This window comes from Miniopterus schreibersii, assembly GCF_964146895.1.
Source record: "Miniopterus schreibersii genome assembly, chromosome: 7".
NCBI lineage: Eukaryota > Metazoa > Chordata > Mammalia > Chiroptera > Miniopteridae > Miniopterus > Miniopterus schreibersii.
Window position 1 is genome coordinate 58424597 of NC_138108.1, and position 20825 is coordinate 58445421.

Genomic DNA, 20825 nt, shown 5'->3' on the forward strand with positions numbered 1-20825 from the left:
GCCCACTTGAGACACTGTCTCCACGCCTACGGCAGAGAGAGCAGGGCAGGCAGGGAGAGCCCCAGGTTCCAGACCTCCCATCAGCAGACACACCCGCAGGGCCAGAGCTGCCACAGTCCAACGCAACGCCCTTTCCTGGCCTGTCTGAGCCTGGAACAACATGGGGCCCTTCCCTTTTCTCAGGAGTGCATGTCCCTCCCGCCTTTGAGAAGCTGCTTTTGCCAAGCTAAGTTCACTCCAACACTGGCCTAATGTCATCATCAGAGCTCTTAGGCATCAATCAGGGCTGGCATTCAAAGCACCCCCTGTGACATGAATAAGGGACTTCAGGACCAGAAGAGAAGGTGCAGGGAAACAAAGGTTAACTTTAATAACATCTTGGCACAACATCAGAAACTTTAAAAGCTCTTTAAAACCAGGAAATAGAAAGGCATAAAAATTATACCATTGCACAGTGAAGCAAATAACAGGGGGAAATTATAGCTAATACAAATAAAGAACCAATTACCTTTTCGCTCCCAGCCAAATCAACCAGATAAAGCTTCCCACTGAGTTTTTTTTCCGTCTCTACATTCTCTTGTTTAATATTAATCAGGAAGATACTGTGACTTCTAGAGCTGTGTTCATTCATGTCTGAAAAGGAAAATAGTTACTGCTCTACAAAGCACACATAAATTTGGGTAGCAAGCTTTTCATCTAAAAAGCATAACAAATCATGCCTAAAAGCCCCATTTTTTAAAGTCAAGCCAATTTTTAAAATTATCTGAGACCGCGATTTCTTCTTAAAAATGACATCCTAGAAATGAAAGATTTTAAATATCTTCAAGTGACAAAGAAATTAAAATCTTAGCTGATGGTTTAAGATAACAGATTCTCTACTTCTGCCTAAAGAAGACCCACCCTCCAACATCCCACACGAGCTGACTCTCCTGGAAGAGCTCACAGTTTCCTTCCCTGCCTCACTTTAAGACCCTTGGCCTTTATCATCATGATTAGTACCTGACATATTCCATCTTCTTCATTTGTGGTGTTGCCTTATCAGTAATATCATAGACTTTCTTTAGGAAGTATTATGGATTAAGACATACACCTCTTCTATAATCCATGCTAGGTGCATGGAAGGTCTCAAAGATTAAACATGCTTCATTAGGACCGAGTACTGGAAATAAAAAACTTTTTGGATCCTGATCTCTGTTCACCAGGCAGGCAGAGACCCCAGAAACTGTCTTATGCAACCCCCACTAGCAATCATTTCTTAAAACCCTCTTACCACATTATATGAAAAAAACCTGAAGATTCCACACATACAAAAAAAAGTAAGAATAAACAAATTCAGCAAAGTAGCAGGATACAAAGGCAACACATAAAAGTAAATTGCATTTCACTCCGCCTGCGTGGCTCAGTGGTTGGGCATCAACCTATGATCCAGGTGGTAGAGGTTCGATTCCCAGTCAGGGCACATGCCCAGGTTGCAGGAGGCAACCAATCAATGACTCTCTCATCATTGATGTTTCTATCTCACTCTCACTCTCCCTTCCTCTCTCTGAAATCAATAAAGAGATATATATTTTAAAAGTAAATTGGCCCAGCCCAGCATGGCTCAGCGGTTGAGCATCGACCTAGGATCTAGGCGATCGGGGTTCAATTCCCGGTCAGGTCACGTGCCCGGGTTGCGGGCTCGATCAATGACTCTCTCATCATTGATGTTTCTATCTCTCTCTCTCCCTCTCCTTTCCTCTCTCTGAAATAAATAAAGATATATTAAATAATAATAATAAAATAAAAAAACAAAAAAAATAAAAGTAAATTGCATTTCTACATACTAATGAGCATTCTGAAAAAAAATTTTTAAGAATTCTATTTATAATAGCAATTTTAAAAAATATTTAGGAATAAACTTAACCAAGGAAGCAAAAGACTTGTATACTGAAAACTACAAAATGTTGCTAAAAGAAATTAAAGACACAAATAAATGAAAAAACATTTGTGTTCATGGATTAGAAGACTTAAGATTAAGCTGTCAATACTATCAAAAGTGACCTACAAATTCAATGTAATCTCTATCAAAATCTCAATGATGCTTTCTGTAGAAATAGAAAAATCCATCTTAATTCATATGGAATCTCAAGGTACCCTGAAGAGCCAAAACAATCTTGAAAAGGAACACAGTTGGAGGTCTCATACTTACTAATTTCAAAACTTACTACAAAACTACAGTAATCAAAACAGTGTGGTGTTGGCATAAAGACAGACATATAAACCAATGGAATAAGATAGAGAGCCCAGAAATAAACCTTCACATAATACAAATAATTTTCAACAAGAGTGTCAAGACAGTTCAATGGGGAAAGGACAATCTCTTTACCAAATGGTGTTGGGAAAACTGGATATCCACATGCAAAAAAAAAAAAAAAATTGGACTCTTACCTTAGGTCACACAAAAATTAAGTCAAAAAGGATCAAAGACCCAAACATAAAAGCTAAAACTATAAAACCTTAGAAGAAAACATAGGAGGAAAGCTTCATGACACTGGTAGGCAATGATTTCTTGGATCCAACAACAAAAACACAAGCAACGAAAGAAAAAATGAATTGCACTTCATCAATATTAAAAACTTTTATGCATCAAATGACACTAGCAATGGAGTAAAAAGGCAACCCACAGAATGAGAGAAAATATTTGCAAATCATATATCTGATGAAGGATTGATATCCACAATATATAAAAAGCTCTTATAAATCAACAATAACAAAACAAACAACTCAGTTTAAAAATGGGCAAAGGACTGGAATAGACATTTCTCCAAACATGTGCAAATGGCCAATAACCACATGAAAAGATGTTCAACATCACTAATCATAAAGGAATTGCAAATCAAAGCCACAATGAGATACCACTTGACATCCATTAGGACGGCGAAAGGAAAGGAGGAAGGGATTAAGAAAATAAGTGTTAGCAAGGATGTGGAGAAATTGAAACTCTTGTGCACTGTTGGTGTGAATGCAAATGGTGCAGCTGCTATAGAAACAGTATGGCAGTTTCTTCAAAAATTAAAAGTAGAATTACCATATGATTCATCAATTCCACTTCTGGGTATATCCCCAAAAGAACTGAAAGCAGAAACTTGGACAGGTATTTATACACCCATGTTCATAGCAGCATTATTCACAACAGCCAAAAGATGGAAGCAACACAAGTGTCCATCTTTGGATGAATAGATAAATAAAATATGGTATATACATGCCTTAAAAAGAAAAATTATTCAGACTTAAAGAGAAAAAAATTCTAAAACATGCTACAACATGAATGAATCTTGAAGACATTATGCTAAGTGAAATAAGCAAGTTATAAAAGAGTTTGTATCATTCCACTTATAAGAGGTACCTAGAGTTGTCAAATTCAGAGACAAAGTAGAATGGTGGTTATCAGGGGTTGGGAGGAGAGAGTATAGGAAGTTATTATTCAACAGGTGTATGGAGTTTCAAAATTCTATAAATAGTGGTGATGGCTGCACAACATTGTGACTGTACATTTTAAATTGTACATTTAAAATGTTAAAATGGTAAATTTTATGTTATGTGTATTTTACCACAATAATTTTTAAAACAACCTTACCAGAATGATAAGAAAAATAGTAATGTTCTGGGCCAAAAGTTCTGAACCAAGGGGCCAAGATGGCTTGTTAGTTATACCATAAGTAATTCATGACTAACAATAGCTTTAAAAAATCAAGTAAATCATTTCTTTATAAATGAGAGATGCTATAAGAATATGAGTCTTACATTCTTTCATGTATGTGTATCAGTGTTAGTGTTAGTGTGTGTGTTTTAAGCAGGAGAGAAAGAAGTAGAGTTTAACCTACACTCTACACAAGTCTAGACTCACTTATGAAATATGCTTCATATATAAACATCATCTGATACATTTGTTGGGGTAGAGAATAGGTTGAGAATTACAGTGCTACATCATAGAACCTTGGGTGGGAGAGACTTAAAGAGGCCAGGCCAGTCAACCAACCAGTACTCGACTCTCTCCTACAACATGCAGTGAACTCACTCCTTCTCCAGGCGGCAGGCGTTAACTGGGGCAGGGCTAGAGAGCTCCTGTGTAAGCCAAAATCTGCCTCCCTGCAGCTTCAACAATCCTGGGTGGTCTGTGCATTCAGATCAAACAAAGCAAGCTCACTCCTTCCTAATGCCAGCACCTTGAACGTGCTGAGAAATACTGCACTGTCCACATGTCCTCCCCAGATTTATTTCTCTCTCCCAAGCTAGAAAGACTTAGCTTTTTCAGCTCTTCTTCACATGAAGTCAATCTCATTCATCCACATGCCTCTGAATAAGACAGACACAGCCCCATTTTTCATGGAACCTCTGGCGTTCGAACACCGTATGACCTGCTTCCCTGAGATGTGTGCACATGCGAGGAAGGAACTGGAAAGTAACCACGCTGGCCTGGATGTGTTGCTAACACCCATGGATAAGTTTTCAACAATGCTCTCAGCTCCACTTTCGGAGTTCCTCCTTCCTTTTCCTGTTATGCAGAGGGCAGAACTCTAATATGGTGTCTTTCCATGTGTATGACTGCAGGATTTATTGGTTTGGGTTTTTTTTTTAAATGCCTGAACAATAACATGGTAAACTTAGAAGCTTACTTTTTCCCCACTTTGGTAGGCTGGTTGGTTGGTAGGTTGTTTTCCCCAGGGTTCCAGCCTCGGCTGTTACCAGGTTCCAATGAGTCCCACCCAGTATTTCCAAGAGTTCCCTGGACAGCAGGAGGCGCTGTTTCCCACGACCTGCCTAGGTACTCCGCACATCTCCGTTTGTGTCTGAGTCACAGCTTTCGAGCACCTTCCCATGCGTTATTTCATGTGGACCTCATTACCCAGCCCTCCTGGTGGGTAGGCAGACATTTGTATCCGAAGTTAGAGGGGAGGAAACGCCACCCCATGCTTACTTGTTACAGCCACGTGTCGGTTTGCCTTGCCTTCATCTATCACATCCATGACTTCCTCCGGGCTGGACACAAACCGCTCGGTGCACCCCTGCAAGACAGTGAAGTTCAGGTTTGCTGTTAAAAAATTGAAAAGCAACAATACTTTGAAACAGCTAAATATATTCCCATTTCTCCTCTGGATGTGCAGATCAAGAGAAAGACTGCAATGTTGATCCAACAACTTCCCCCCGTGCCTAAGGCTTGAATTCTACATTAAAAAAGAAGGCTGAGCAACCCCTAGGACACCCAGAAATAAACCAGAAAAGAAATGCCGAATTTCCCTAGATTTTTGAATACATATTCAAACTCAGCAGCAGTAAGACAGAAATAAAGAAGAAAAGCAATGACAGAAAAAGAAATAGATGAAGTTTTACTTTGTCTTCCATCTTTATTTATTACCATCTAGCCACCAACTTTAATTAGACACTTTGAAGTGCTAGACATAATGCTATAATAGGCTTCCCCTAACAACAAAGTATAAACAGTTGTACTCAGTACCAAATCCCCTTTAAATGTGAATAATAAATGTCTGTTCACTTCTGCAAGTCTCAGCATGGAATTATACATCTGTGATACATTCACATAGAGAGATATGATTGAAAAAATTAAATGTCTATTTTTTTTAACCAGGTGAATTTTAAATATAAGGAGCATGATTAAATATCTGTATGTGATTTATATACATAATACTCTGGGCATCCTATGTACTAATTATTATGACAGTGACTGGAGAGAAATTAATTGTATCAGCAACCAAGTTTTCCTCATACCTTTACATACGGGACTCTGTTTTTATCTTCATGAACAGCCAAGTTTGTCTTGGACACTATAGAGATAATAATGATGACATGCAAAGAAGAAAAGCAAAGTTAAAGACTATGCATTGGAGGAAAAATAGAAATTGTTACAAAAGATAGGCAACCTCTTAGCAATATTTATGCAAGTTTAAACCTTGGCAAGAATAAGCATATAGCCTGAAGGCAAGAGAACATCTCTATACACTTTCATTAAGTCCTTAAGCAGAAGTGCTATACATCAGTCCAACCTTCCTGGACTTCAGGTACAGAACAAATAAAGGAAAAGCATTCAGGCTACTTACCATCGAGTAAGTCCCTGATTTTGTCCAAGTAGATCTCGAAATAGGAAACCTGTTGAAAGCAAATTAAGTTTGAAACAGAAATGCTACACTATATTACAAAAATATTATTACTGGAACTTACAAAAGCTTTTTTCATGCATTAGCTAAGGAGTAAGAAGAAAGGGTCGAGAGTGAAGATTCGGAGCCCTAGCGTGCGGAGCTCCAGCTCGCACTCCTGTATCCCCTGCTTCCCACTGTCAGCCTGTTCTCTGAGTCCCCTCACCACAGCTCCCTATGGTTCTATTCAGGTGTTATTTACATCATGTGCTAGACAGTCACGTGCAGGAGGACTCTAGCTTTTACCTTAGATGAGCACCAAGCAAACTTCTGGGTATGACAACAGCTGGAATGGAAACATTCTTTGCAAGTAATTATCAAAAACCAGTAGGCCTTACCTCATGCATGATATTGACAGCCTCATCAGACCAGGGTGGGAGCATGGCCCAAACGTTTAAGGAAGTGGGGAGAGGGGTAAAGGCTTAGAACTACAAGAGCCCAGAAAAGTAACTGGGAGAGAAATCATGATGGTGGCAGGTTTGAGTCCAGGAAGGATTTGAACACAAAATATAATTTCATAAAAGGCTGAAAGAGGGAAAGCAAGCCTTCCAGTTAATAATTCTCAAACCTCACAACAGCTCCACCTACATCAGCATCTCCCACAGCAGTAGTTTAAATTGCAGAGCCCTGAACCCGACGGCAGCTCTCCTGGAGCAGAATTTCCAAGGATGGGACCTAGGAATCGGCTTCTCGAATCCCTAGGTGATTCATAGGAAAGCTAAAGTCTGAGAACAACTTTAACAAGGTGTGATCTTAAAAATTTAATTCATATGTAACCAAGATCCTAAGCCTCGATTTTCCCATCTATTAAATGAAGGTATTAGACTTGATGATGTCAAAAAGTCCCTCTAGGATTTTCTATTCTGCCTACATTTGCCTTCTGCCTCTCAGATCAAATTTTCTTTCCTTTGTTCATGGGTGTTTGGGGAAATCTAAACAAAGGAATGGACAAAAAGTTATTTTAAAAATAATAATAATAAAGTTGAAAAAGATAGCTGTAAAGTTGGGATGGGACTCTACAGGTGAAATCTCACCCCACATCCCAGCTCTGGATCCATTTTGCCTCTAGTGGGGGCAGCAAGCAAAGACTCTGTAACCTGGCACTGGTCTTAGCCCAGTTCAGCCCTGGTTCATTATCTTTTGTTTGCATCTCAGCCTGGAACCTCCTGACTTCTTCATGTCTCTGAGATCTGGGGTCCTGGCTTCAAACCCTGGGATCTGTAGCTGGGTACCCTCTGTCTCCCTAACAACCTCTGCCAGCTCAAATGTCTCAAACTCCCCTGTCACTGAGCCTTGTCTGCCATGGATACACTTACTTAACCTTCGAAAGACCCACTGCTCCCATTCCTGTAATCCTATGGATCCGTTTGGCCTCTAATCTTAGACATCTCTCCCTAACCCAGCCCTTCCTGCAGCTAACTCAACCCTGGCTCCAACCCAGTCTATGTAGTCTCCAGAATTGTCTGATTTTCAATAAGATGTTTCTGTTATCTTTGAGACCTTAAACATGTGCCCTTATTTCCATAGATTATAGAGAAAATTAAGTACATCTAAAAAGCAGTCATTGAACTAGATACTAGCAAATCTAGCCATTAGAATCCTGTCCACATTTCATATAAGTAAAAAGAGAATTCTGATTTATTTATTTATTTTTACCACAGCAGATTCTGGCTTCTTTTTGTGGGGAAGGGGGTTAATTTTGCTATTTTTGTCACTTCAAATACTTTGTGAGGCCAGGTAAAAGAAAAATAAACAGGCATTGTTTGGCATTAATAAAAAGTATATTCAGAAATGTTTAAAACCTCTGTGGGAACTACTTTAAGGAACAGATTTTCAATATTGCCTTAATCAAGCCTCTTTTGCTTGATTAGGCCTCTCACTACTCTGTTCAAAATATGAAGTAGTCCATAGCTAACTTGCCCACTTAACAAATATTATTTATGAAATAAGTAAGCATAACTACAGACCCAGAACAGGAACCTGGGCAGTGAAATTCAGCCTTAGAGATGAGTATTGTCCCTCCCCTCCTCTCCCTTCCTGCCAGGGCTGTTTTTATATTAATAAGATTCTATTAGGAGACCCTATTTTGAAGGCAGTCATTGGTTTAGCACCTTATTCCAGGATTATCCCATAAGAACCCTATAGGAGTCAGAGGTATTTAAATGCAAACAGCCTTAAAGATGCACTAAGCTCCTAAATCTTGATCCCATCAAAGCAACAAGCGTCTGTATCCTTAGATATAAAGAACCCAGGCAAGAAGCTGCTTTAGCCAACAAAGGACTCTAAGGGAAAAGATTTGCCAGATGCAACTTATAATTAGGCAAACAGTTATTGCCTTGTTTCTACATAATTTAGGAAAGGTACTTGGCAAATATAAGAAGGGTATAAGTTTAATTTCATGAAAAAGATACCGCATGTGCTGGTCGGATCAAGAGTTTAATCTCAACTCTGACAATGGCTAGATTTGTAACTTTGGACATCTGAATCTACAGCTTTGAACTTCTGTTTCCTCGCTCTACAATGGTGATCAGCCGCTTCAAAGATGATCAGCCGCTTGACTGGTCTGCTCAGCTCCACATCTTCTTAGCACTGCCCTTTACCCTCGCCACCCCATCCACCCTGTCCCCAGTCACCATGGTGAGGGCCAGCCAGCCATGTGCCTCCAGGACGCAGCGAATCGGAGCTGGGGGATCGCCTACTGCAGGCCGGGCCAGTGCGCCAGCTTCTCGGGGAATTAGGAATTAGCGATAAGAGAATGTGGAACAGAAGCTGCCATGGTGCACGCCCCAAAAAGAAAGCAAGGCAGAAGAAATGCTAGGACTGTAACGAGGTGCACCCCCCCAATAGAAAGCAAGACAGAAGAAATGCTAGGACTGTAACGGAGTGCACCCCTCCAAAAAAGAAAGCAAGACAGAAGAAATGCTAGGACTGTAACAGAGTGCATCCCCCAAAAAGAAAGCAAGACAGAAGAAATGCTAGGATTGTAACGGGGTGCACTTCCCCCAAAAAAAGAAATCAAGGCAGAAGAAATGCTAGGATTGTAACGGAGTGCACCCCCCCCAAAAAAAGAAAGCAAGACAGAAGAAATGCTAGGACTGTAGGGATATGGAGTTTCTTTGGGGGTTGATGAAAAAATTCCCAACTTAGACAGTAATCATGGTTATACAGTTTTGGAAAGAGACTAAAAACCATCAAACTGTATACTTTAAAAGGGCGAATTTTATGGTATGTGAATTATAACTCAATTTTTTTAAGTTAAAAAGAAAAAAGTAGGACCTAGATTTCTTGCTTTTCCACAACCCCTTTCCCCCAGGCCTGCTATCAGATTCTCTGTCTTAGAACAACCTCCTCTATTTGCTTAAACAAGTGGCTTTCGGTCACTTGCAAATAAAGAAGTTCTGATGAATATACTTCAAATACCAAACATTATGAATTTAAGCAAAAGGATAGGTTCCAGTTTAAATGCACACACACACACAAACACACACTGACACGCACACACACACACATGCATGCACGCACGCACACACAGATACACACACTCACGTGCGCGAGCACACATAAACACACACACACACACACACACACACACGAAAAAATGAGGAGGAAGAGAAGGCCCTCCCCCAACAGTTCTCAGAACGCACTTCCCAAAACACCATCCGTCAGACTCCAAGGGAGGAAAAATATGCCCGTCAAGCTGGGAAACGAAATATCCTCCACATCCCCTTGGCATAATCACATTACACAATAGCATATTTAAGCTTGTGATAAACTCAGCATTGTCCAACAAAGCATGTCCCCAGCTTATTTGGCCACATACGTATTTTCCCTGGTAAATCATCTATTAATAGTATGAGGGGCTGTGTTCCACGGAACACACTTTGTGGACCCATTTCAGTCACGTCTATAGAAACCCAGAGTAAAGGGCAGAAGTTGGGCAGCCATCAATGTGACTCCATCCAAAAGAGGGCTTTTACCTCATCTCGATATCTCAAGCAAACCATCCAGACAGCTAAGCATTACCTTAATCATTAAAGAAAAAATATGGCTCTGCTTACCACAGGAATGTCATTTAAATTAGATAAGATCATCTTGTTCACATGTACAAAATAAGAGGAAAGCTAAGAATCTGTCATTTTGGGCCCTATTTCTTCTCTCAAGTCTCAATCAATGGCACTTACCTTGATGTGAAACTCCAGGTTTTCATCCATGGAGTAGATATGGTCGAAGATGTCGTGTGCGATCCTGGGGATGATCCCCATGAGCTGAGGGTCATGCAGCTTCCCCTAGTGGGTGAAAAATACGAACACAGGTGCTCAAGAGCGCTGGGAAACACCTGAGACTGAGGAAGAGCCACGCCTGGGCTTCTTAAACAGAACTCTGTGGAACAGGAGCACCCACACATGGGCTGCCTGCGGCCTTGGAGGTCTACCTGACACCCCAACACACCAAGTTAGCCGAGCAGCTCCACGAGTTGGTCTTATTTCCCAGCAGGGGGAAGCTTGTTCCGTGAGGCAGAGAGGCCCCCAGGGTTCCTTCCTGCGGCCACTGGAATCAGCGTGCAGGCCAGTGGGGGGGGGGGGGGGGCTGAGAGTATGTGGGGACGACACTGAACTGAAATGTGGGTTTTGTTTTTGAATTTTTACAACCCGGCCAGAACCTACAAATCCAAGTTAATCTGCTTTAATGCAATTACCTTGAGAGCTGACAGAGACAGTTTCATTAATGTCATCATTGCTCAAAAATTCCTAAGAACCTTGTTAGAAAATACCTTCATTATCACTTTACAAACCAATCAAGAAAATCCATTTTATCTATTTCTTTTTTAAAAGCTGTAATTCCCAGCCTAAACTGTTCCAAACAATGTTTGGCTATTTCTACTACTTAAATCCAAAAGTAAGATATTCTCTTATTCTTTTTTAACCCTTTTTTCTAATTCTATTTATTTTACCAAAGGGGTAGAGGAACAGATGGATTCTTCTGCTATGTGGACTATCACTAAATCCATTTTTAAGATTCAGACTTCCAAAAAGATACAACATAGGATCTGAAAGCAATTCCTAAAGAAGATCTCTTACGTATTTAAAGCAACGGTCTTAGCCTGGATCTGGGTGGACAACTCCCAGAGTCTTATTTATGCCCACATTCAAATGAACACTTAGGTTCTGTTACATGTTAAACAAGCCATCAGTGAACAAATAGTCTGCATCTAAAGTGACCACTGGCAACTATATTACCAAAGAATTTTTTCAGACCTTTCAAAAGTTGTAAAACTCTCGGAACAAACGGACCTCGAAGAAAAGCACAAAACCCAGAGTGCTCTTTAGTTTTGCAGGGAAGCCCCACAGCCTTTACGATTTTGACCCACATCCTTCCTCCAAATCTGCCCAGTACCTGAAGGATCTGCTTTGTTTCTCTTGAATGAATCCTCCTTTCCCTTCAAGGGTTCACGACTTAGTGCCTCTCTGACAGGCTGACTTTCAAGCCAACATTTGAGTTACCAAAAGCAAGAAGTCGCGTGACACCAGCAAAGGTTCTGGTCTCCGGCAACGCGCTCTTAACCCGGGAAATTGGGCGCTCCCTGGAATGCCCTCATCTGCTAAGAATCCAAAATCATTTGACATGTTTATACTGTTTCTTAGTTTGACTGTACACTCCCTAAATGCAGGGGCGACCAGTGCCTATGTACTTCCCCCACAGCTTATATTTAATGTAGTACATACTGCACAGAATTATTGTGGAACTTAAATTCAACAGTATATATATAATGTGTTCAATGAGAATAAATGCTATCATTCTATTACTCAGCTCGTAGCAGGTTCTCATTAAGCAGTTGTTGGAGTTTATTTGGCCTGAAGTGTGAAACATATTTCTACTCCACATTATTAATATGTATCTTATGAAACAGCACCAAATGACAGAGACTGAGAGGCTCAAATGTTGATCACTTTAATTTGCACAGGACATCATAGACATGTAACAAATCAAATGTTGTACCTCACTTCTCTGGACTGTGGAAACTGCTGGCAGAAATGAGCCTGCAGTGAAAATGCAGATCTCTCTCCAGTCAAATGCCACAACACCACCAGGCCAATCTGACTCAAGAGTCGAAAAAGTATCCCCCAGCCCCACTCCTCCAGAGCTCTTTAATCCTTTAGTTTCTCTTCAGCTGTCCACAACCAAAGAATGATTGATCATTCAAAATCATTTAAAATTGACTCGAATCTGTTTCCCTAGATGCTTTCCCTTTCAACAGATTCATCTTCCAATTGATTCCTGACTAATACAAGTATTGACACCCCTTTGTTTGCCTCTGTCAGGGAAAAAAACCAAGGCAGAACCATGGGTAGGTCTGGGACATCCCCCGTTTTGTTTCTCTGAAGCCTCCACCCCAACATCACATGAAAGGGAAACACATGCTCATTTGGAGACAGAAGTGATCCCCAATCTACCATGGGTTTAGGGGCTGGGATGCTTGATCTAGCTCACAAGCCCAAGAGCAGCAAGGGCCTTTATGCTCAGGAAACAGCCTGCTCAAACAATCCGTGTGTGTGTGTGCACGCACGCATGTATGCGGTGTGGTGTTGATTTGTGAAGTGTTGAGTGTGCTGTGTGGATGTGTGGTGTGTGTGTATAGTGTATGTGTGGTATATGTGGTATGTGGTGTGTATGTGGTATGAGTGGTGTGTGTGTGTGTGTGCAGAGTCTGGGTGTGAGTGGTGTATGTATGTGTTGTGTTGGGTGATGGTACGTGTGTGTGTGAGACAGAGGTGTTCCATTAAGATCGTCACTGCTTCTAGGCTGACTGCCTTGCAAATGAAATACACATGTACACATATACAACAAATATTAGCCTCGGGCAATAAAAGGTGGTAAAGGACCCAAGAGAAGAGAAAGTTCCTTCCTGGAGGGAGACGTGGGATGGTTTCCTTGGAGAACACGAACCCCTGCGGGATGAGCAAGGTTAAGGATGGGCAGAGAGGATGCAGGCAGAGATGAGGCGGGAGTAAGGCAGCAAAGGTGCAGGCCCCGAGACAGCAACGCCCACTCAGAGAACAATGACAAGTTTAGTTGGCTGGAGGATTAGGGATGGACTTGAGTAGCAAAGAAATGCACCGCTTCATCATCTTGTCTCTTCCAGAGAGAGAAAAAAAAAAGATTTTTTAATATTTGAATCCTGTATAAGCTCTTCAAAAACTTTCCCCACTTCTAAGTGTGTCCTTCTGGGAGCAGGTATGAAAAAAGAAACCAGACCCAGGCCTTGGGCCACGAAACAACACTCCCTTTGTTTCAGGCCCAGTTGCCTCCTCAAACTGCCCAAGGAGGACAGTTTCCTGAAACACTTAAGATGAGAAAGCAGGCAGCCAGTCAGCTCACACGAGCACCAGTGCACTCAGACAGACCCGGTAAAAACCACTTGGCAGGCTCCGCTTGGCAGCCGGGCACAGCCTGTACCCATTCGGTGGCCTCCAGGTGTCCCTTTGGACAGACGGAGAAACACAGGGTGTCTCCATCCATCTGTATCAGTGTGCTAAAGAAGGCCATGAAACAAGGCGTGGGGCCAAGAGAAGCCCTTCCTAGCATCACAGGCTGAACAACAGGAAGGCCCTCTCCCCCCCACTCGGCCAGCGTCCCAGCAGGACCCTCCCCATCGCAGGCCCCTGGGCCCCGGCCGTGCAGCTGGACCCAGTGCACGAGCTCAGCACCAGCACTGTCAAGTGCTTCATATTTTTACTGAAGATCTGCCTTAGATGCTCCATCTTCAAAAGCGAATCTTTCCAATTTTATGTAGGCTTATCTGTTTGTTCCCCTCAATAGAAGGCAATGGAATCACCACTGGATGTCAGAGCAAAAATGGGGGGATTAAAATGAAAACCAGCTTTAAAATGTGACGGCTCTGTCCATTCAGGCAGTTAACACCCCCTTCCAAAGTCTCTGAAAGATTACTGTGTATAATTCCGAATACATAAAATTCCTCCTTTCAGATGGTGCAAACCCCAGGGTTTCTTTAAATTTAATTGCATTCCAGGGTCCTGGACTTCGTGGTCTCCTACAGTCTCTACAACTTTAGCTTGGGGCTGGTCCTCTCCTCTGTTTTCCTCTAAAATATCCCCTACCTTTTCTACAATCTATAAACCCTCCACAGAAAGAACCAGATTAAACTGGGGAGGGGGGTGGACTAGGAAAAGCCTCACGTCCACCCACGCCTTCCTCCTGTATAAGTGTGTAATCTTCAAAAGTCACATAACGAAAAACACTCCCTGCAATCGACCTTTTAAAACCAACAGGGAGGAAGAGGCCACAGGATTTAGGCAACTATGAGAGTGATCTGCACAGAATCCAGTTCCCTTTTGGTCCCCATGGGTCCCCCTGGTTTCCCAGCACTGCCACAGCCATTGTGGGGCTTGCCTCCAATTTTAGCTTTAAATTGCTGACACCCCTTTTTGCCATCATTTACACCCACCTATTCTCCCCATACACAAACACAAACCAAGATTTTACTCTGGAGACAGGTCTTTCCTTTGATGGTTTACAATTTAAATGTCTGACACAGCAAACACCTTACATTTTCCAAAAATGAATGAATCTCAAAACTGAAAAAGCCACTCTTATAACCATTTCCTAAGATTTTGGAGAATTTTAAATAATGCATTTTTGAGAGGTTATTGTTGTTCTGTATATTACTTGGTAATTTTCCAAAAATCTAGAGGCTGATTCATATCCTCACAAGATGCCCTCTCTCTCCTATGCCTTGTGACCTATGAAGGAGTTTCAGTCCACAACTATTGTAATGAGTGGGACTTAGAAAATGCATAGCCAGAAAGGGGCAAAGGTCTGGGGTCCAACAAGAGAGGCAGACAAGGGGTTGGAGCAGGAGCACGGGGACACCCAGGCCTGCGTGCCAAGGTACTGCTGAAGGATGGGAGATGCCGGGAAGAGGGGCCAAGGAGGCCCTGGTGTCAGGGAGCAGTCCTGCTCTGTCCAGAGAGGTGGCAAACAATCCTTGTGCTTCCTTTCATCTGTTCAGTCTCTGAACCACTCTGTATCCAGCAAAATGGTGCAAGTGAGTCAACACAACAGAAATGAGATCCCCCAGAGTCATACCCGGCACTTGAAATCAGTGTGAGCAGAACATCAGAGCCCTGAGGACTTTAGCCTCGTGCCTTTGAAATCTCCTCTTCAATAGGAATGATTCATAAGCTAAACTGATTCTGCAGCCGCCGTCTCCGTGATACTCCCAGGAGGGCTCCAAAAATTAAAAAAACCTAAGCTTGAAGGATTAAGGATTCATCTTACCCCACTGCTTGGAAACTAAATTCCCCCAAACTTCCTCTGTGCAGTTTCTTATAATAACCACTCTTCCACCTCTCCTCACCTGTCAGGTGGGCCCAGCCTTCTGAAGCATGATCTGGCCCTGAAGGCCTTCCAGGGTCCATGGGAAAAACAAGGAGAGAAGAGGTAAAGGGGCCAATTTGTCTGCACATGTGCCTTGTCTGGAAGACAGCCTGAGCCACAGAGCTCCGTGGCTAACAATCTGAGCTGGGGTCACACTCTCAAGTGCCCAAAGGGGCCAGGTGTGTACATTAATGAGGAAGGATGCTGAAGATGAGTCATACTCCTGATGTGGGCTGGGGTAAACTAAAGAGCCCAGCCCTGTTCACCTTGGTTGGCCAGGGCCACCACAAGGGTGTCATTTTAACAGATACATTATCAAACCCCTTCTAGGTGACAGCCACTGTTGCACACACTAGACATGTGAGTAGAAAGGTGACCAAGACAATGAAGATCCCTGCTTTCTTGAAGCTTGCCTTTAATATTATGGTGAAATTTTACATAGTGTTGCTGGATCTTCAGAGTTTTCAACCAAATTTGGATACTTAGAATTGTGTGAAATCATCTCATTTTAAACACTGCTTGAAACTTAAAAAACAACAACAAAAACTCCACTGTGCAGGCCAAACAGAAATATGTCTGTGGGCTGAATCTGGTTCCCAAGCCAACTTCTTTAATCTCTAACCTACAGTTTTTATTTTTTCTGAGGAGACTCGCCTCCCCAGAGGCCCTCCTTAGGGTAAATGATTTTCACAAAAGATTTTCTGTTATATTGGGCTCCAGCCCATGAGGATACTTACACCACTATTTATCTTGTTGATGATTATTTTTAATAAAATTTATTATTATTATTATTTTGACAGAGCTATCAATGAAGGATTTTTTAAAATACTGAACTCCTGAGGTTTTATTACTCACTGTTATTTTAAAACCTCTCAAAGATAAAATAAACTGGCCAAACATAACCACCCCTTAACCATCTCTATTGCCCAGTAAAAAGCCACATGCACCTCAAATTTTGCCAGAAGCACCAGTTCTGTTCGGTCTCAGAGCCTGACACCACTGCATGCTGCAACTTACCTCCATGGTATGTGTCTTTCCTGATGAAGTCTGTCCATACGCAAAAATCGTCCCATTATAACCTTCAAGGACATCTGCAAGCAAGAAAAATAAATAAAATTAACCAATTACTTTGATCGTATGCATATTTTTAAATTACATTTTCCAAATGGCCCATCTCATTTTTCACACAATTGATATTTCAACTCCATTTGCATTTTAAGTAAAATTGAGCGATAAAAGCAGAAACGAGGGCCTCCAGTGCTCCACAAACAAAGAGAAATGGACTCACATTCCTACAGAGCGTATTAATGTAGAGGGGAGGGAGGAAGACACACTCTCCCTGTAACATAAAATTAGGACAGGTATCAAGCAGAATACTTTCCTTTTAGTAGAAAGATACTTGAGTTTTCTTCTCTAAGTTGATCTCTTGAGATCAGTCAGGGGGAAAAAACCATTATCCGTGCCCTGCGTCTCTGGAGTGAGGTGCAGAATAGAATTTCTTTCCTGAAGATCTGATTTGGGTTGGTTTGAACCCTGGCCCAGGAGAGCTCCTTGGGGAGGTTTCTTGTGAAGGCCGCAGCACAGTCCCTTCAGAGGGAGCGGGTCCAGAGCTGGGGGGGAGGGCCTTGCTCTGTAAACTGAGCCACACAGCGACAATCCAATCAGCCCAGAAGTCGCCAGGGCCCCGATTCAAACCTAAAGCCTCTGTTTTAGTGACTGTGCAAGAGAGAGGGCCGGGGCCCTTCAGCATCGGGATTTCTTCCAATGCACAGAGAGCACACTGGGCACACGCAGCACAGTGCAGCCAGCTTCCATGGGGACGGGGAGGGTGTGGTGGAGGCTGCTTTGCACTGAAAATCACCTGTGGGAATTCTTTCAAAGCAGCAGAGGTGATTAAAATATATTGTGTGCTTGTTTCCCTCGACACCCTTTCACCGAAAGAAACCTCATCAAAGGGGGAATGGTGCATAATTAATATCCTTGACCCACCCTCTCTACACAGGGAGGAAGTCTTCATTCCTGACAGGACGGTGCGGGCAGGGAGAGGAGCCCCATACCAAGCTGTTCCTTTCAGGGCCACGGACACACACAAAAAAAATTAAGCCAGGCAATCAGCTCCGTCTATTTCAAGCCCTGATCAGATCTGTTTGGTTCATTGGTGGGTCCCTCTGAACTATATGATGCCAGTTAGTTTTTGTTGTTTTGTTGGATTTCCTTAAAAATTTTTACTATACATTTTACAGATCTGATATTATCGAAGTCTGAGCTGAGATCAGAAAAGAAAGCTGGGTTTTCCTTTAGGAAGCTAAAAAGGAAAAATAAAGTGGCAGAATTTTTTAAATCCTAGCAGCCCTCAAGAGTTTGCATCAAGCTATATTGAGAGAATGTTCACACGTATCAGACTTCTGGTAATGGTTTCCCTGGTAACAGGGAGCAAAAACTTAAAGACAACGGAAGGGTTGAAGGTTCAAGCTTCAGTTTTCATGAAAATGCCAACTTTCTCGGAGAAAATATTCCTCAGGCCTGAAAACAGTAGCCAGAGCAGAGCCTCTACACGTCCATGAATGTGATGCTCTTAGGGACCCAGGAAAAGAGGTTCCCACCCTTGGGTTGTACTTTTATTTTATTTTATTTTATTATTTTATTTTATTTTATATTTTTTTGAAAGTACATTTATTAAAGCTGAGGAGAGTGAAACAAGGAAGGGCCTAGGATAGAAGAAGCAACAGAAGAGCCTAGACGGGGCTGCTTTGGCTCACTGGCAAGTCAGAGAAAAGGAGGCCTTAGAGACAGGTCCAGGCGGTTAGCCCAGGACAAGCTGCCACTGCCCATTGCTCCCCTGGTTGCAAGCCTCGCGGGGTCCCTTAGAGCTTAGGAGATGCATGCCTGAGAAGGAAGGAGGCAGGAAAGGAAAGGCTCGGGCATGCTCCCGGGAGGGAGAACGAGCCCCTTTGGTTGTACTTTTAAAAGTCTGCATTCACGCACAAAGAACTCCAGGCAACTGGAATTCTAGCCACAATCACGGCATTAAAGCTTCATTTCTTAGAAATTAAACATCTCCCCCAGACTGAAAGGGCTTCCTTACCTTAAGCCCCTGTGTAGGAAGCACTCTGGGACCCATTAGCCCAGGCGTTAGAACGGGGGTAAGGAAGCCAAGGCCAAGAGTCCAGCTGCCTCTGCTCCTTGTAAGGGGCCACTGGACACTCTACAAGTGCACATGTACACAGGCTCTGAGCAACCTGCCACACCCTAAAGAAAACCCAGCTCAGAGCTCGAGCCCTGCTGACAGGAGGAAAGCAGCACATGCTTCTTCCTCTGCCAAAAAGCAACAGGACCAGGGCACCTGAACCAGGCCTCCCCAGGCCCAGTCCACGTCTCCGAATCCACCCTCACAGCAAGCAGCATGCACGGCTCCTAGTGAGCTGCTGCTCCCGGAGCACCTGCGGGTTAGGGACTGGGACAAGAACGTCCGTGAACTTGCGGAGTAAGGAGCTGAGGGGTACACGGGACTCTATACTTAGAGAATCCCTGATTGCTCCATGCTGCTATTTCAACACTGAGCACAATTACTTTTATTTTTTCAGGAAAAAGAGAACAAATAAAACCCCATTAGAACAAACTCCACTTGGCCTTTAAAGTCTTTACAATCATGTTACAATTAATTCGTTGTTGAAGTAACTATCTCCAGTGTTCGAGGTTGAGCGGAGCTGATGGTTGCCCTCTATCAATTCAATTCTGAATTAGAAGGTAATTTAAAAAGAAAAGAAAAAGCTCTCTGAACCCTGTGTCCTCTATTTTCTCTCAAACTCCAGGTTGGGGGAGGGGGAGTATTATTTGTTTTAAAACTCTACGTGTGATTATTAGTGGAGAGGAGAGGGAGAGTGCAGCACAAACTATGATTTGGGGGCTCGCCACTGAGATGACAAGAGATGGAGGGTGCAAGAGAACCCCCCAAGGAGAGAAAGAGAGCAGGGCTGTGCTCAGCGCCTCACTGAGCCACCCCGCCACCCCACCCGCCTCTAACAGAAACAAGTCCACAAAAACGCACTTTCATCACGCTGAATGACAGTTCCTGGGCCTGAGGAAAGCATTTGTTTCAGAGTCTCTGCCGTAAAAAAAGTCACAGAGCCAGGAACCAGCTCAGCCAGACAGGATCTTTCTTTGTGATGGGGTCTGGCGTGATGTGATCTCAGCTCGCACCACACAGCCGGTGGCACCCCACAAACACAACACGTGTCCATCTAGTGGCCAAGCTAATCCCAGAGAGATTCCACTACAGGTGGGAAGGGCCTTCTTCTCTCCCGGGAGGAGTGAGGAGGGGAGTGGGACACTTGAAAATACTTTTGCCTTTTGCTGAAGCTTCAAAAGCCAAGTTTTCGGCCCTAGGCTTTGCTAGTTCTGAGTCCAGGTCTTGCTGGAGCAGAAGAGTAAGTTCGATTGTCAGGTAAGAATTTAAGGAGGGCGTAATCACACCTACACATCAATGTTCCTGAGGAGGGTGTTGTGACCTCCCACCAGCTTTCCAGGTGAAATGGCCCGTCTGTGGCACCAGGATCTCTGGCAATAGTCATTGACACACAAGTCATCCCTGGTTTGGAATCCTAAGGCTCTTGCCAGTCAGCCAAAGGACTCGAGTAGGCCCTATGCGGAGAATGCAGAGGCAATCCTGCTGAACACCAGGGCCAACCAGAACGCTGGGCTAACCAGCCAACCTGAAGGGCTGCCACTGTGCCCAGGTGGAGGCCTGCGGCACCTTCAAAACTGAAATGCATCTTATCATTGGCAGACAGCCAGGGCCACCTGGAAGCTCTAGAGCTGCAACCTCTATTCTCTTTCCTCTACCTTCCTCCTATCCCCATTCCGATCCCTATCTTATTGCAATGCTTGGTTAACAGTCCATATGGCTGAAAGGAACAACTCATAAAATAATTGTTATTAAATGCTCATTGGTCCTGGCCTGGTAGCTCATTTGGTTAGAGCGTCGTCCCTGATACGCCAAGGTTGCCAGTTCGATCCTCGGTCAGGACACATACAAGAATCAACCAGTGAATGCATAAATAAGTGGAACAACAAACTGGTGTTTCTCTCTCTCTCTCTCTTTTCTCTTTTCTCTCTCTCTCTAAAGATCAATCAAGAAATATTTAAATGTCATATGGTCCCACCAGAAAAGTGGGAGGAGGACAGTGCAGAAAAATCTAAGTAAGTCAGACAAACTCAGGCTCAAGTCCCAGCCTCACT

The 20825-nt window shown here is 43.0% G+C and overlaps 1 protein-coding gene across 1 annotated transcript in view; it reads right to left on the reverse strand.

Moving 5' to 3' along the window:
* KIF5C (kinesin family member 5C) overlaps positions 1-20825 on the reverse strand; it is a 146803-nt gene that overhangs the window by 73853 nt on the left and 52125 nt on the right. The window contains exons 3-8 of the mRNA XM_081143369.1: positions 16605-16678; positions 10373-10477; positions 6096-6144; positions 5767-5822; positions 4958-5045; positions 509-633 (exon numbers count right to left, since the gene is read on the reverse strand). Of these exons, the coding sequence (XP_080999495.1) occupies positions 509-633; positions 4958-5045; positions 5767-5822; positions 6096-6144; positions 10373-10477; positions 16605-16678 (497 nt within the window). The remainder of the gene's footprint in view (positions 1-508; positions 634-4957; positions 5046-5766; positions 5823-6095; positions 6145-10372; positions 10478-16604; positions 16679-20825) is intronic.